General features: G+C 44.4%; 1 protein-coding gene across 5 annotated transcripts; it reads right to left on the bottom strand.

Moving 5' to 3' along the window:
* On the bottom strand, nucleotides 1-15,764 carry SLC25A15 (solute carrier family 25 member 15). 5 transcript variants are annotated; one of them, XM_048068296.2, is made up of 9 exons: nucleotides 15,611-15,764; nucleotides 14,772-14,884; nucleotides 13,254-13,338; nucleotides 12,822-12,951; nucleotides 9,046-9,304; nucleotides 4,784-4,921; nucleotides 4,300-4,469; nucleotides 3,129-3,287; nucleotides 1-2,215 (listed from the first exon to the last, which is right to left on the bottom strand). In XM_048068296.2, exons 4-9 carry the CDS (start codon nucleotides 12,874-12,876, stop codon nucleotides 2,091-2,093), a joined length of 906 nt encoding a protein of 301 aa, XP_047924253.1. In that variant the 5' UTR covers nucleotides 12,877-12,951; nucleotides 13,254-13,338; nucleotides 14,772-14,884; nucleotides 15,611-15,764; the 3' UTR covers nucleotides 1-2,090. The 5 variants fall into 5 exon arrangements, with proteins under 5 accessions (XP_047924253.1, XP_066845763.1, XP_047924254.1 ...); XM_066989662.1 differs by lacking the exon at nucleotides 15,611-15,764 and adding an exon at nucleotides 15,516-15,535; XM_048068297.2 differs by lacking the exon at nucleotides 13,254-13,338.
* Between the last annotated feature and the right edge of the window lie 586 nt (nucleotides 15,765-16,350).

Here is a 16,350-nt window from a genome sequence, read left to right on the forward strand (position 1 = left end):
TCAGCTGAATCAAACTTTATTCCAGTGAATTTCTGTACCAACATTGCAAAGTTCTCAGGTGAACAATTGATACGTGTGTACAGCTTAGGTAACTGTAGCTATAAAAATTACTGCTTAGTTTGACTCTGAAAGGTAAACTCTCAAAACATGTGCCTGCTTCTGCCACCAGCTTCTTGCTGTAGGTGGGTCTAAAAAAATCCTGCTTCTCTTGAAGCCTGAACTTCGGTATTAAAAATTGCAACTGAGCTTTAAAAAATGAAAGCAAAGACCAAAGAGAAATCTAAGAAATAGATTTCAGTATTCCAATGCTATGACTTCTGTTCTTAACTTCTCATAACTATTGTAACCACACAGAAATGCAGTATATCTCTTGGGTAGACAACTTTAGGAAGGGGAAGGCTGAGGACTTTTGAAGTCCTACTCTGCTACCTGAATTATTTAAACATTTGGCATAAACTCCTTTTTAAAGAATGGGTTATTCACAGTGCTACTGTCCTTAGTGTACCAGGCAGTCAAGGTAAGTCAGCACAACAGGCACTGAAGACTCTTCAGCTGTGCGCTGCTTTTAACTGCCTCTTTCACATGTGCGAAAGAGTCTGTGCTGCACATGAAGACTCACAAAGCAAGAAGGGTTTAGGGAACTGCAGCAAACACCTTTTTCTTTCCTCAAAACAGGCTATAGCCATGACGTGGAGTAGCCAGTTTAAGATTACTCTGGCTCCCCTCCAAGAGGCAGTAGATACTGAGACATTTTCATCCATCTAAAGCTTTTCCCTCTGCCTGGGGCTATGAAACAAGCTGTAACATACAAAACTGAGCTGTTTCAGCTGTGACTTGTCACAGCAACTGTAACTTGCCCATAAGTTGCTAATTTTGGTGTAGCTCTGATGTTGGTGGGTTAAAGAGCTCTGCTAACCCTGAGAGTAGCTTGTCTGTGCCCTCCCTAAGGGCAGATATGCTACACCACACAGACAGCATCCCTCTGTACAACTCCAGGTCTTATTTGAATGTTGTTCCTTTGAGACTTGCTTTCTCTTTTCTCTCTCTTTTCTTCTTCTCCCAGGACTGGGACTACGCTGCTGCTTACAAGGCAGAGCATGCTTATATGAAAATTATACTTCAAGAATGCAGGGAGCAGCTAGAAAAATAGGTGTTACAATATCATTTTTGGCTTATACTAACTGCCCTTGTGCTGCATGTTGAATCAAGTAACACGAAGAAGCAGGCATGCCCTCCAGGCCTGACAGTAATACGAACAGTCCATTCACATGAGCAGTTTCCACTCAGCTGAAGAGACCCAGCACATGGCACATGTGGCAGGACTCCAGCCCAAGTCAGCTCTACACCTCAGAGACTGTGGTGTCAGTTGTCTTCAAGAACTCAGCTGTAGCTTTCTGTTCTCCTTCAGCTTCCTGTCCTTCAAGCACAGACTCAGCCCCACCAAGGTGACCTGACCAGGAGCCTGCACGTTACAGCTTTATAATTGGAAGCAGCAGCTATTTCCAGCAGTTCCTCTTACATTAAGTGTTTAACGTACTCCAGCACTTTTTGGAAGGTTTTAGAGAACAATTGTTACAAATGAACTCCCTAAAACCACTTACTTCATTTTTTTTTAATCTCAAATATGGGCATATCTCAGCTGTAGGTCAAGCACGTGAACACTTCCTACTTCGTTAGGCCCAGTCACAGGGCCAGAGTATGCAGTCAGACACCAACTGCACTGCTCCTGGACAGTCACAGGGCAAAAGGGAGCTAGAAAAGGAGCCTGAACAAGTCACAGCCCTTTCTGCACATACCATTAAAACCAACATGTTAAGGTGTCTTTTTAGCACCATTACAGGCAGGAAAAGACATTTCTGACATGCAACATACCCAGTGCAGAATCTGCAAGCTGGAGATGATCCTGCTGGTCCAATTCAAGAAGCATGTACACATCTTTATAAAAAAATCACTTGAATTTAGAAGATTACAAATCCTAAACTGGAAATGAGTTCTTAAAATTAGGTCACTGATCTGGCACTGCTCAGACCACACTGTGATCTAGAGGTTTTTGATCATTTAAAAGGTTGTTCTCCGTTTGCTAGAAGGTGTCAGTAGGAATCTACTTGTTTCATCATAAGCTTCCGGCTGTACTCATAGGCCAGGAACAGCGCCCCATTGGCCAGGAATGCGCGGATCATAGTTGGCTTCAGTCCAGAATACAAGGCAAGCACACCTGGAAATTAAATCAGACCTGGTTAGCAATTTATTAAAATGCCCATCAGCACCAAACGCTCTTCTTTCATCTTTGAAGGCTATTGATGAGGCAGTGCTGCTGCTGAGGGGGGCAGATGCACGCACACAGCTGAACCCTCTCCTGGAGCAGCTAACCGGAGTGCTACTGGATATAGATAGAGGACTGTCTAGAGTTGCAACCTGAGTTTAGTCTTTTAAGTTTCTAATGTAAGCACCTGAAGTTATCTCAGGCATGACAGGGTCTTCAGAAGGCTACATTGCTCAGAGGATACAGCTCACAGCAGCTGTACTACAACTGGCAGAACGAATGGACAGAGCTCCAAAATAGTTGTGCCCAAGTTGAACTCCTCCTCTGAGGAATTAGCTTCCCCCATAACAGGGCCAGGAGTGGTACCTGCTGCCATTTGTGTTCTTACACCATCTCCTGAAGTGCCTGGTACAGGCCTTTTCCAGAGGAGATGCTTAGGTAGAAGCTCCGAGTTGCCAGTCTAGGTAAGACTCATTTACTAATTTGACTCCTTGCTGTCAGCCACATACCAGCTTCTAGAGGTAAAGAGAAATTCTCTACCAAACTTTACTGGTTCCTTCAATGTTCATGTATAGGTTTGGTCACAGGTAATGGAATTCATTCATTTGTCTGCTTTTACTGCTTACTAAGCTTTTGTTAGCCTTAAGTGATTTGTCTCCTGAACCAAAAGATATGGCACAATGCAGCATGTCTCAGTTTCTGGATTCCAAGACTTCCAAACTACAAGCATCATCACTATTTCTATTAGAAACTCAGTCTCTAACACACCATCAATGGACAAGATTTCTTAAGCACTTCTTGGTACCAGAGGAAATGGGTTTGGAACTGGAGCCCATCAGATTCACTTGCTATCCTGCATCCTCACCTTCAGTTCTCACAAGAGTTACAAATGTTCCCATAAAGCCCGTCTGCTTCCCAGCCATGGAGAGAACCTGAATTCTAGATTTAACACAATCCACGGGATACACAGCGATCCACAGACAGCTGCCTCCAAAACCTCCACTTAGCAGCAAGGGAATGGGACCTAAGGTTAAGAAACAAGATTTTAAGCACACCACAAACCATTCACCAACGTAAACATCATGTTATTTCTGCAGAAGTCAAAGAGAAGGCAGAGGGACTTGCTTATGACAAAAGAGCAATTTCTGCTTCCCCACAAACTTTAAGTTAATTTTAAGCCACTGCTAAGTTGCAGGTCTAGCCAAAAGCTCAAAGGTTATAAGGAGTGCCCTGTAGTTTATTGGCCATGCTAAGAAAGCACAACTCAGAGCTATATTTTGACTGCGTTAACTAAATTAACTCTACTGCTTTCACACTTATAACCACTTCCCAGTGCTAATTATGAAACAGTTTAGAGTAATGTTACAGTGATGCTGATCAACGCCACAGTGATCAGAGTGAGTTTTTTGTTACAGTGAAATTTGTGATCATTTTTCATGTTTTTCATTTTGTGTTTCAGTTCAGATTTTTAAAGATGTTTTGCAAAAACAAGAGTTTAGAATACATGCAGCTGACATACTAACTCCCGGCAAGACAAAGTAGCATTGTTCAGTCTTTCAGAAGGAGACAAATGATCTTTATTCTGGCATCTCCTCCTTTTTAAAGGTCTAATTTTCAGTCTCAGTGTTCTTATCATTGTAATGACATCTAATGGTCAGCATGCATTCGTACACCATTCAAGGTGATACAACTAAAGACTCAAATATCGCTCCAAACAGCTGCTGAAATAGAATAGTTCAGAGATGTTACTGCAATGTCAGATATTTAACGAGTTTTGTAATGCTACTGCTAGCTCACTCTATTTGTTTTCTGTTTACAATATATCCTGCTCCATTAGAAAGTGATGACCTCAGTAATTAATTACTGTGTATATACAAAGTGCAGATCTTTGTATTCTGTATGCCCAGTTCCCTTTGTTTTAAATGTGTTTTACATCTGCTGTGCATCATCAGCATAGCTTCAAGGGAATGTGCCCCCCCTCCCTCATGTACCCCATGACAGCCCGCTAGAACCCGCCTGGAAGAAGGGCACCGTACCTAATTCATCTTTTGATCTCCCAGAGGCAAAGAACGTCCGGCTCAGTTCATACCCTCCAAAGAAGAAGAAATAGCCCGGGACTTCCCGCAGCAAAGTGCTTGACAGGCCACGGTAAAATCCGAGGGGACCATCCTTTTGGATAACACTCTTCACTACTGACCAAACTGTGCTGGTAGAGAGGTTGATCCAGTTAGTGATGCTTAATAGCGAAGGTTACAGAACAACGAGCTACTGGGCTACAAGTCAGAGTTAGGCCAGTGTGCAGAGAGCAGGACTCAAGCAAAAATCTGAACAAGATCCTGCCTGAGCCTGTCTGTCATTGGCATCCACTTTTACTAGTGCCTGAGGGCTCTCCAGGCATGTGCCCCATCACAGCTCTTCTCTGACTAAGAAGAAATGTGGCACTGCTGAGCCAGCACAGAATTAAAAATAATAGAAACACATGCAAGGGATTCAGAGGTAAGGGACAGGGACTATACTTACTTGTGCCCCTGCACTATCTTTCCCGACAGCTGCATTTCATGCATGGCCTGCAGCCGGCACTTCACCAGCTCCGTGGGGCAGAGGACCAGGGTGGCGAAGGCGGAGGCGAAGGAGCCTGCAGCGGCGTTCTGCAGATCACTGCAAGAGAGAAACTGCAGAGGGTATTTGGGCACCGGCCTTCGGCGCAGCAGGGCCGCTGCACCAGCTATCAGCTTCTTGAACCTGTACCACAAGAATTATCAAACCGAAGGACAGTCCTAGGGGAAAGGCTCTCAAGAGGAAGGGCAGCTCCTTGAACCAGGGAGATGAAGGACATAGCTCATCCCATCTTCACGTTCAACTCATACACATCCTTTTGACACCCAAAAATATGTATTGCAACCTTTACCCTTTTTTTTTTTTTGCTGTGTTACTGATTGCAGCAGAATAAACACAAACAAACCTTCCCCTTCGTAGCTTTATAAAAGCTTCCATACACTTTTGTTTTAGTGGGTAGTTTTGGGGGACCAGTTACTACTGCAAAGAGCAATAATTGCCTGATGTAGTTCACACTCTTCTCAAGTGCACCTCAGGAGTAATAACAAAGGTTTTCAGTGGGAGGTGGTAGGAGTCTGAGACTAAGGCACACTGGACCACTGTAATTCACCACTATTAGACACGTGCCATGAATGCAACCCACGTGAACTGGAGATAGTGCAGACACAGATGACACCCCTGAACAAGACAGCAGCGTGATCTGCGTTAACCCTCAGCACTACAAACTGGGACTTTCTGTGGTGACCTTACACACCTACAGCAGAGATTAAACCTACAACTTCTCACCTCACGGTAGCATCATGAAACTTAAGTGGTGACATGAAACAAGCCTTGTGTCATATTCAGATACTGCAGTGAAAGAACTGTCAAGCTGGAAGAAATCAATAACCGTCTGTAGAGCAGCAACTGAGTAAATACGAAATGGCAACACCGATTACACAATCCTCCTGCAGCACACACAGCTTGGTGTAACCGGGATCTGAGATGCACTAAAACTCAAGACAGAGTAAGACAGTTAAAAATACAGTATATGGCTGAGCCCTGCAGTCATTAAGTGATGAGCAAGGTAATAAGGTTACACACTTTCTTACCCCAATTCCTCAGTATGAGAAAGGTGCCTTCCAGCTATGTGCTGAAGGGTACACAGAATCTTTTCTCCTTCAAGGAGAGAAAAAACAGAACTCTCTGTTAAGTCTGATAGCATCTAACAGAGGTAAAGACCTAGAACTAGACTTCACCATAATACAAATCTCTTCTACTTTTGCCTGTCTTGATATTTAATTCTACATCCAACAGTTTAACTAGGCCTGCTGTTTAGGCTTTGGTCTTTAATGTATCAAACCTCATTGCACAAGTGATGAGCCTTGAATCCTGTTCAAGTTCCCTCTTAACTCAAGTGAGTAATTCAGTATTTTTCCGGGTGGGAAAGTTTTGACCACGCAACACGGGAGCAAGAATCGTCCACTCTTAGCACTGCTGCTTCATCTATAAGAGGCATTTATCCTGTTTTTCCAAAGAAAGTTATCTGCTTAAGATGGCCAGTCACGTACTGAAGAAGTCAAATTGAGGTGAACAAGGATAATAGTCCGCTCAGTTTAGACTTTGGCATGGGATGAGATCAGTTTGGTTGGGCTAAATGGGCATTAAAAGAAAAGGAATTTAGCACTTCCATGTCCTTTGGGTGGTCTCAGGTTAGACTTTGGCATGGAATGAAATCAGTTTGATTGGATTAAATGGACATCAAAAGAAGTGGAATTTAGCACTTTTCTTCCTATTTGTTTTCTTTTTGACTTGCGCACCAGTGGCATTTATTCCTTCAACTGGAAAAACTGTTGTTTTGCAACTGTCCTTGAAACTGTTTTGTAAGGCTTCACATGCTGACCCTAAACACAAGGAGACAGACCTATTTCCAAGCCAAATTTATTTGAACACATTACTGAAAATGTAACCAGAAGGAAAACCAGGCTAATGTAGCAATTGCTTAGATAATAATAATGAAAATGGTCAGGTTCACCTCAGTTTGCAGCTTCACACCTTTCTGCTTTGGGGTCATACAGCACAACAGTTTTTAAAACAGCAGAGGCAATGAAGGTAGTGATAGTTCTTGTCACACCTGGAGGATAGCCACCTCAGTTTTTTCCCCTTTTCTACAGCATACTACAAGTGTTTCTTGGCTCTTCCAAAATGAGAATGGGTGGTGATGTCTTGGACAGACCACACGTACTCAGGTCATGACTGCAAACCATGTCAACTCAATTCTCTTATAAATGTGCCTCATAAGGTGCCCCCAAAACAGTCCAGATGAAGACAGCAGCACCAAGGGAAACATCTTTCAAATAAACTTAAATCCTTTAGTGTTTTGTCCTAATACAGCCCTACGCAGAGTTGCAATCATACTATTTGTTCTCCAGTCAACAACACACTACACAGCCACCCTGGATGTGACAAACGCCAGCACCTGGCCAAGGTAACAAGGGGTGTATGTCAGAATGTCAGAGACACCTGCAATTGCCACAATTTCAAGTTACACTTTAATTCTGTACGTACTCTGAAGATGTGGAACAGCACACTGAAATATGTTACTTGAAGGTTATCTGCACTACTTCCACCCTAATGCTGTCTCTCCATTAGAGCGTCTCAAGAGAAGATCCTAGGAGCTCTCCAAGTCTGTGGGCTACTTCCCAGAGGGCCCACAAGGGATGGTTAAGAAAAGCAGCTGTGTGCCCACCTCCTGCATCTCAGTGGGTAGGAAGAGATAGTGGGTCTGTAACCTAAGGAAGCAGAAAATCCCTAACTTAAGAAACCAATCAAAAATGTAGTAACAGTTCTGTCTCAGCTGGGAGGTTTCAAGTGACAGAAAACAGTGAACGAGAATACAACTAGAAATTAATGTTTCTTCATCACCTCCTATTTTCTCATGCCAGGTGTCAATATTAAGATACAGCACATCTTAACATATGACAGCAGAGAACACCACGTGCAATGCCACTTTTAGATACCTGCCTCACACTCAGGTAGCTATCCATGTCGTATCAGAGATCTGAACAAAATCACATCCTCCCCAGCCGTTCCCATTTGAAGACGGACACAACAAAAGGCAGAACAAAGCCATTAATAAAGAGCTGAATGAGGTTCAGCCTGCCCCAAAGGACACACCTTGAGACATGCACAGCGGTAAGGCACGCTAACTGCTGGATCATTGCCAGGTGAGAGTGAAGCACCTGGAGAAAAGCCATCCTAGCTAGGAGGAGACTATGATCATCATGTCGGTGCACAAACCCATGGCTTGGTCACACCTTGAACACTCTGAGCTCAGGAGACCAGAGCTGTGCAAAACCCAGGCGCATTAGTATTACAGGAGCTCCAGAGAAAGGCAGGTAGGACAAGTAGAGGAACAGCCCTGAGCTGTTCTCTCGCTAGGAGGGCTGGGATCCTTCCACCTAGGAAAAGAAAAGACTTGGGTGGGGAGGAGAGACACAGAACAGAGATCTACAGGATCCCAAGTGACACGGAGACAGTGGCTAAGGACCAGCTATTCCCTGTCTCTTCCAGTTACAGAATTAATAATTATCACCCGCAGAACTCCCTGCCAAACTGCAGGACCTTACAAGGATTCAAGGGGAGAGTGGACAAGTGCTTCAAGAGATCCAAAGTCACTGATTTAAAAAAAAAAAAAAAAATCACACCAAGATCAAGAAATCCTCTGAACTAAGAACACGAGCTGGCAGAGGACTCAGGATTTAATACTTCCCCTCTTGTCTCGGCCTTTAGGTAACCACTTATTGCCAGTGCTGTAGACAACACGCTGTGCTGAAGGGATCCTCCGGTCTAAAGACCATTATGTTTGAGCCTTTGAAACTCAAAGAAAACAAACAATACAAGAAGCAGCCTCCTTTCCTCTTAGTACACGTCCCTTTAAGAGGGACCATTCCCTACCCTACAAAGGCAGGACAACCTAGGCAACTCAGTCCCTCTGGTAAAGTGCTGCAGGTCTTCAACATTTCAATTAAGTTGTGACCATTTAAACCAGCCAACTGCAGTGACAACTAGCTGGCCACATCCTAGCACAAAGATCTATATTCCAAAACATACCACACTGCATATTGGTGGAGAGGGGCCTGGGACACCGACTGCACCTGGGGAGTATTTACTAGTAGCAGTTACATGATTTCCCCCCCCGCCAACCCCCATTTGTTTCAAACACAAAAGAGATTTCGGTTACTAACCTGAGCTTTGTTTTCCTGTCTACTCCAACAATTTTTCTCACAATTTGTTGGCAGAACCCGTAGCACATGAACAGGACGGAGTTCTCTGCGATGTTGGCTACCAGTGCTGGCGAGGTCCCCTTGTAGAAGCCTCGAAACCCCACTTGTTTGTAGGTTTTCACAAAGCAGTCGACGATCCCTTTGTACATGTCAGGGAACGTCTGCATCTTCACCTTCGCTGTGTCGAAGGGCTGGCCAGTCACCACACATGCTGTTCCACCTGCGCAGGCAGTGGGAGTTAAGAGGACGACTGAAGGTTATCACAACTGAAGGGTCTATACAGAAACATTAATATTAGGAAAGCCATGCAGAAAGCAAGGGTGAATCAATTCTCTGCAGGAAAAGACAATTGCACTAAATTCAGCACAATAGCATCTATTGTCAGTGGTGACTTCGGTTGCCCAAAGGAAAAAAATTGTGCGTAAAAGCAGTAAGAGCTAGATTTTCATTAAGCATTTCTTCACCTTAATAAAAGTGAGCATTTAAATTAATCAGTTCACTTATGAGTACTCAATTAGAGGTATTCCTTGGCAATCAAGTCATCTGCGATGATTTAAACCATGTTTTCACTTGCTCATTAATGCAGTGGTGACACCCTTCAATTCTACAATCCAACTATAACAAAACTGAAAGATTTGTAATCAGGTGAGAGACATGTCCAGGACAAGAGGAAAACCTCAGAGAGTGCTAAAACTGATAACACATTATCAATTGATAACCACAGATACAAATCCTTCACTTCAATCGTCTGAAGGACTCTTATTTACATTTATTCCCACATACTGGAACAGCATAGGAGAAGTTTAAAAGGACAAGAGGGCAAAGTTTCATAACCCGTTATCTTTTCCAAACTGAATTGCAAGGTCAATACCCTAAAAACCTGTGAGATACTTCTATTGGTGTTGTCAATAACCTCTTTGCCCATAGTGTAATACTCTTCCGTGAAATCTAACTCAATTCAGTGGTCTGCAGAAAAAGTTAGATACACTATTTCAGTAAGAAATATCAGTGTACACTGACAGCAATCTGTTGGGAACTAATACCTAAGAAGAAGCATACGACAGGTGAGTGTTATACGGTTTTGTTTTTAAAAAGAGAAAAACCATCCTAAAACAGAAACTGATACTTCAACAACACACTGTAGGCATGCAAATGCCTTAAAGAGGACAAGATAACAAGATGATGTTTTTTCATTTATGTAACTGAAATAACCATCTGTAAATCCAGATAATGTAAAAAAAATGAAATACGAAGAAATGTATGTATCCAATTAAGATTAGTTAACTTTCTTCTAAGATGAAGAGTTAAGCAAATGCTTGTTTAACCACAGTGATTCTTATTTGATTTTACTCATAGCAGACACATTTGTTGTTACTCTGCAAAGAGATACTTCAGGTCTTCAAAAAGAATTCAGGAACCTAGCTCCCATAAAACTTGATTCTCAGCTAGATGGATCATTAAAAGTTTAAAAGCGAGTCATACAAGAAGGCATGAAGAGCTACTTGCTCTGGGAGGAATAATGAGGAGAGATGAAGCTGGCTCAGGGCAGTAATGGTCACGTAAGCCTCAGATGAAAAACAGAGCAGAGCTCTGTAAAGACACAGCAAATGCTACTTCCAGGGAAGTCAGGTAGATAGGAACCTTCAGAACAAGTGTTAGGTTCCTGTGTAAAGGCAGACCTAAAATATCTCATGTAGTAAAATAACGGCTGTTGGAAGAAGTGCAAGACAAGCAGTAATGGCCTTGGGCATCCAAAGCTCAAGAAAATTGGGAGTTGATTGAAGAGCTGTTCTAAAAAGAGAAAGTGCTCTTCTTACAGCATCTCTAGAGGGGGCACAAGAAGCTTAGTAAAGTACAGCAACCAACTTTGTAAGCCTCAAGGTAAAAGACCAAAAGTCCTGGTTAGTATCTCAAACATTAAGGGGAAAAATTCTTCCAGCCAGAAGTAGAAAGCCTATAGAACTAAACAAGCCAAAAAAACAAACTAAACAAGGCCAACACAGCCCTGTTTGAAAGTCTGGACAAGTGTACTCCTAACAGTAACACTAGTGCAGGAAAGAGTCCTGTTTAAAGAAGTGATCAGAGGTTGCTAAGATCCTAGGCAAAGGACTATGACCCACAGGCAGGTAAATGACTTATTTATTCTTGGTCAGAATTTACTTGCCCCAATATGGCGTTACTTATCGGCTCATCGAGACTGTATCTGGAGAGGAAGGTAAAACCAGGTTATGCATGTGCTGAGGAACAAGCTGTTTGCGTAGTTGTATACACTTCCTAAAGGGCACGGAGACACAAGAATAACACAGCACCAGGCACTACCAATAAACATAACCAATACTGAACAAGTATGTGGAGAGAACATGGAAAAAAAATACTACAGGAACAGTAAAACCACTGATTACAACAGAAGTAGCAAAGAAAACCAAAGAACAAGAACAATGGTTTGGGAACAACGAAGTCACGCTGAAAAAGGTCTGAATTCCTCCACCCTATTTGAAGTAAGGGGAACTATAACAGAAGAGAAAATGGCACAGTAAGTTTTAAGATTCTCTAATCTCTACTGCCAAAAAAAAAAACCAAACAGGCAAATCTGCATGCAGTTTACCTGAATGAGTATCACAAAGCAATGGATTTCTAAGCTAGTTTTCAGCTCTTGCAGTAGCCAAGAAAGGACACTAAGGCTTCAACTCAGAAAGTCAGACTTCTCCACTGCCCTGGATGCTACGAACAGCATTCCTAACCTGATGTACTGAGAAGGAAAGCAATCACATCTCCCATTTAAGAACCAAGGAACATCAGCAAGACAGTCAAGAACCGCTCAAGCGTTAAGCTGTTACTTTGCAAAACAGAGCAGATATTAGCTACTTTTTTTTAAAAAAGACCTTCCCTCACCCCCCAAAAAAATGTGAACGAACAGATTAACAGAAATAGATTTTCTTAAGGGAACGAAGGAGTAACAGCAGAAGCACTTCTTTCCTCACAGGAATGCAGGGTGTTGTCTAGTCAATGGCATCGTGCCATGGCTAACAAAGCAAGTATTCGTTGGGCAAGATATCTTGGAAGACCAAATGCTGTATGAAGGTGCCATATTGGATTTGTATTGCCTGCCAACCTTCGCTTTCTCACTGCACTAAGGTTAACTCCACTCTGACAAATGACCTCCGATAACGAGCCTTGAATGCACTTAACACCACGAACACTGTCATAAAAAGACTGACTGTAACAGCTATTTTAAGGGCAAGGAAAGAAAATAACCCAATTTGTTTAAACCTGTTACAACAGTACATTAGATAAACTCCTCCTGCAACCTTTTCAGTACAAATGTTGGCAAATTAACTGTTCTATCCCAACGTTTAATCTCTTCTGGACATCACGTAAGCTTTTATGATAAACTATAACTAGTACCTCCATAACTAAGACAAAAGCTTTGCTAGTGCTTCCACATAGCTTTTTCAACCCTCCTCCTTTCCCTTGAGGTAAAGCTTAGAATCTCAGGAAGACCCCTTTGCCCCGGTAATTAACAACTCATTCATCCCTTGGCCATGGACATTACCAGTATGCAATATCAGTGAGACATTGCAACTACTTCCACTGGCTGAGGTCACCTGCTTCACCCCCATATCCTTAAGATACAGGAGGTGATATTTTCCCCAGTTTTCTAAGCCATGGGAATTTGCTTTTAAACAATTCAAGGTATTAAAATTGTCCCTCGGAAGTTTAGTACAACTAAGCATTACCTGCAGCTCCTGCTGTGAGGTCAATAGCAGCCTGAAGAGCAGAGTTGATCCTCATGCTTCACACTTGTTTATTGGTTACTACGGAATGAAGAGTCTCTCGTTTCCTGGAAGACGTCAATGTATTTTCCTCCTGAGGGAAAAAGAGGACAAAGCATACACAATTTACAACAAAAACTGACAGGCAAAAACATCACATGTATGCTTTCACTTCTATTCAACTTGTTTCAAAGCAGCTAGTAACAGAAAATACTTGTCCCCAGAACTAAACTGAGATGTAACATACCTGTGTTTCGCCTAGTTCTGACACATTAGTAAAACCCTCTGAAGTATTACTGCATAGCTTCAGTTTATCTGAGCTTTCCAGTCTCTGATTTCATGTGAGAGATCCAGGAAGACTAAAGAGTACCTCCAGGGAACACTGTTGAATATTACCTTTGTATTGATTACAGAAACAGTGTCTCCAACAGGTGTGCAAGGCTAGCTGGCAGGAATATTTCCCCCCGTCTCAGCTCCCCACCTATAAAGGAAAATAAAGATCTGTTCTCCTCATGGTGAGCACAAGCCCAGAAAATTATATTTGTCATCCTGCAGGATGCAGGCACATTAAGTATTTCTATGTGGCTCTGAGAAGATACGAATAGAAAAAAAAAGTACGAACACTTAGAATTGTGTCTGGCTGTCATGTTCCTAGTGCAAGTCCCTACACAGCAGCATATTATAAAGTAAAATAAGAAATATACCTTATCTTTTAGGAAGGCAGCTGGAAAGCAGAAATACAAAGGCAATGGTTTCAAATAAAACATTCAAAAGAATTCTGTTTTCAAGTTTGCAGCGAGGTAATTTCATGGGGTGAGCTGTTAAGACAAGCTTGCTCATTTAGAGTAATTTGGAGTAAGAACACTGAGCCAAAGAGCTCCCACTGTCTCAGAACCACGTTGCTGAGCTAGACACTTGGCTGGCAGTGCTGTCAAAAAAGCCGCATGGGTCTTAAAAAACCTCACACACGAATCAGTGCCTCATTGGCTCTTAAGCTCATTTTCAAGCAGAGTAAATCAGGGAACAGTATTTTCCATTCTTATACGCACTGCAATCCTTCTTTTGAAGCCTGCTGCCTCCCCAAACATATTTTTGAGTAATACGAACTGGAAACATAACTTCCAGTAGGTCACATTGGAAGAATAATAAAAAGAGATTCTATGAACCACATTCTTTTTACAACTTTTATGTTACAAGCACAGGCACTTGCTTACAAGCAGGCACAGGCCTGCATACAAGCAAAGCTTTAAGAAAGCCCATCTCTGAACAAGTTTATTATTTGTGAGCATCAAGAAAACAGTAGGCCAAATACTGTCAGTCAGTTTCACGCTTGACCTGTTTAGGTATGTTGCATGAATCAATGAAATAGGTTAAAAAAACAACAGTAGTCTTTTAATAAGTTACACTAATGCTTGTTATTTCTGAATTGCCATTACAGGTTTGAACCGTTTCACTGCTAACAACATGCTAAGCTTGATGTTATTACAGAGTCAGAAGAGGCACCTGGACCACGTTACCCCTCACTATCCTATACACCTCATTAGCGTTCATGTAGCACTCTGCAGTTTTGCTTCTGATTTAGAAGGAACAGGAGAAAGAACGATCTTCAAGACGGCCTCTAAATGAATGGACTTCACAGAGAGCAACAATTGCCTGCCTTCAGTAACATGCATACTGCTTGCATCATACCGAGTGCTTATCAGCTTGTGCCAGCCCCCAAAGTAAGCACATGCCAAATCACCCACAGATACCCACCAAAAGCTTCTCAGCAAGAGGAAAAACAAAGATGCATATAAAAGTATAGAAGTTTCAAGAGTCAAGTAGTTTTACTCTCCTGATCCTTAAGAGCACACTGGCACTTTCAGAAGACGTGCAACTTAGTCAAAACTACTCTGTCATTAGACATGTACATACCTCCTCTCCAGGGAGGTCCTCTTTGTAACAACACTACCGGATTCAAAATTGCGTGTAGGTATTGTGAGGTAACAACTGCTCTGTTACTTCTAAACCAAATCCAAACCTCAAACCTGGAAACACGGAAGTATCAGTAAGCTTAACAGGTCCTGCAGAGTCTTCCACCCACAGCCCCGGATGCATTCGGCACAGATGACTTCTCCACACGCTAAGCAAATAAAACCATGAGGCAGCACCGCTCCTTTCAGTGAGGGCAGGCCGTAATTCTACTCCCTCAAGGTCACCGCAGGCCAGCACCACGTGCAGCAGAGTTACACCAGGTCTGGGCCGTGACAGGCTGTGGTGCGCACTCCTCGCCACCACAGAAACGCACTTTTTCGTAGCTAGACTGGCTCCTCCACAGAGAGCCGCACTTTTTAGTAGCCAGACCGCCAGCTCCGAAGCGGGCAAAGCAGCCCTGCAGCTTTAGGCACGTAGGAATCAGGCGGCGATTAGGGGTAGCCCCGTTTCCCCAGGGCTCCCGCTCGCTCTGACGAGGAAAGGCCGGGCGCGCCTGCAGCGGGGCGCACCGCCACGTCCCGCCGGGGGATGCGAGCCCCGCGCCCGCCGCCGCTCCGCCGCCCGCCCCCTTCCGAAGGAGCCGCAGCGCCCGAACCGGGCCGAGCCCGGGGCCCTCGCAGGCCGTGTAGACCCGGTGCCGACCCGGTACCCAAGCGGTTCCCACCCGGGGACCCCTCCGCGGACCTCTCCGTGCCTTCTTCTCCCTCCCAGGCCTCCACCACCGTGCTCTTCTCCCCCCCGCTCCGGGGCGAACCCAGCTCCCAGCGGCCGCCACTCACCGCAGCACGCCCCGGCGGCCCCCGCCGCCCCTGGCCCTATAAAGGCGGCCGGGGGAAGGCGGCGCGGGCCCCCGCGGCCCCGGGGAAGCAGTGGGCGGGCTGCGGGGCCGGGCAGGGCCGGGCCGGGCCGGGCCGGGCAGGGCTCGGGAGGCGGCGGCGGCCTGGGGTGCCCCTGGCGGAGGGGAGGCGGCGTGCGGCCTTCCCCGCCGCCTGCCTGCGGTTCTGCCTCATGCACCGCTTGGGGATGGGGTTTGGGGGTCCCTTGGGAAGAGCAGGTCGCAGGAGGCGGTGTGTGCGCATCCCGCTGTGCCCAAGGGTGAGGCTGTAGCGGCCGGAGCATCGTCCCCACGCTGCTCCTTCCTGCTGCTCGCCTCCAAAATAAACTCGGCTTCCACTGTAGTTCTTCAGGTGTTGTGTGCCTCCACAGGGCGCTCAAGCCCGTGACAGGAGCGGCCTTGTGGTCCGTGTCCTCGGCCACCTGCATGGCGTGGAGCGTGCCTGGGTGCTCGTGTGCGCTGGAAGCATGGTCAGGATTCTGCTGTTTGGCTCAAATAGCACCGAATTCTTTTGTAAACTCCTTCCCCCCTCCCAAAAAAAAAAAAAAAGTGATTGGTGGGTTTTCTATGAGCTTACTGAGCACAATAGAAAATATAGATTGTCTAAAATGTCACTAAGATGGTGTTTTGGGTTTTGTTTGCTTGAGTGTTTTTTTTACCTCCCCCTCACCCCTTTTTATTTAT

Source organism: Anser cygnoides, chromosome 1 (genome assembly GCF_040182565.1).
Source record: "Anser cygnoides isolate HZ-2024a breed goose chromosome 1, Taihu_goose_T2T_genome, whole genome shotgun sequence".
In the NCBI taxonomy this organism is placed as follows: Eukaryota; Metazoa; Chordata; class Aves; order Anseriformes; family Anatidae; genus Anser; species Anser cygnoides.

Coding starts and splice junctions, on each gene's coding strand:
- SLC25A15 (XM_048068297.2), bottom strand. CDS start 12,876: ATGAGGATCAACTCTGCTCTTCAGGCTGCTATTGACCTCACAGCAGGA. Junction 9,305..12,821: donor CCTCACAGCAGGAGCTGCAG/GTAATGCTTAGT, acceptor CTGCCTGCGCAG/GTGGAACAGCATGTGTGGTG. Junction 2,216..3,128: donor AACTCTTGTGAGAACTGAAG/GTGAGGATGCAG, acceptor TTTAATTTCCAG/GTGTGCTTGCCTTGTATTCT.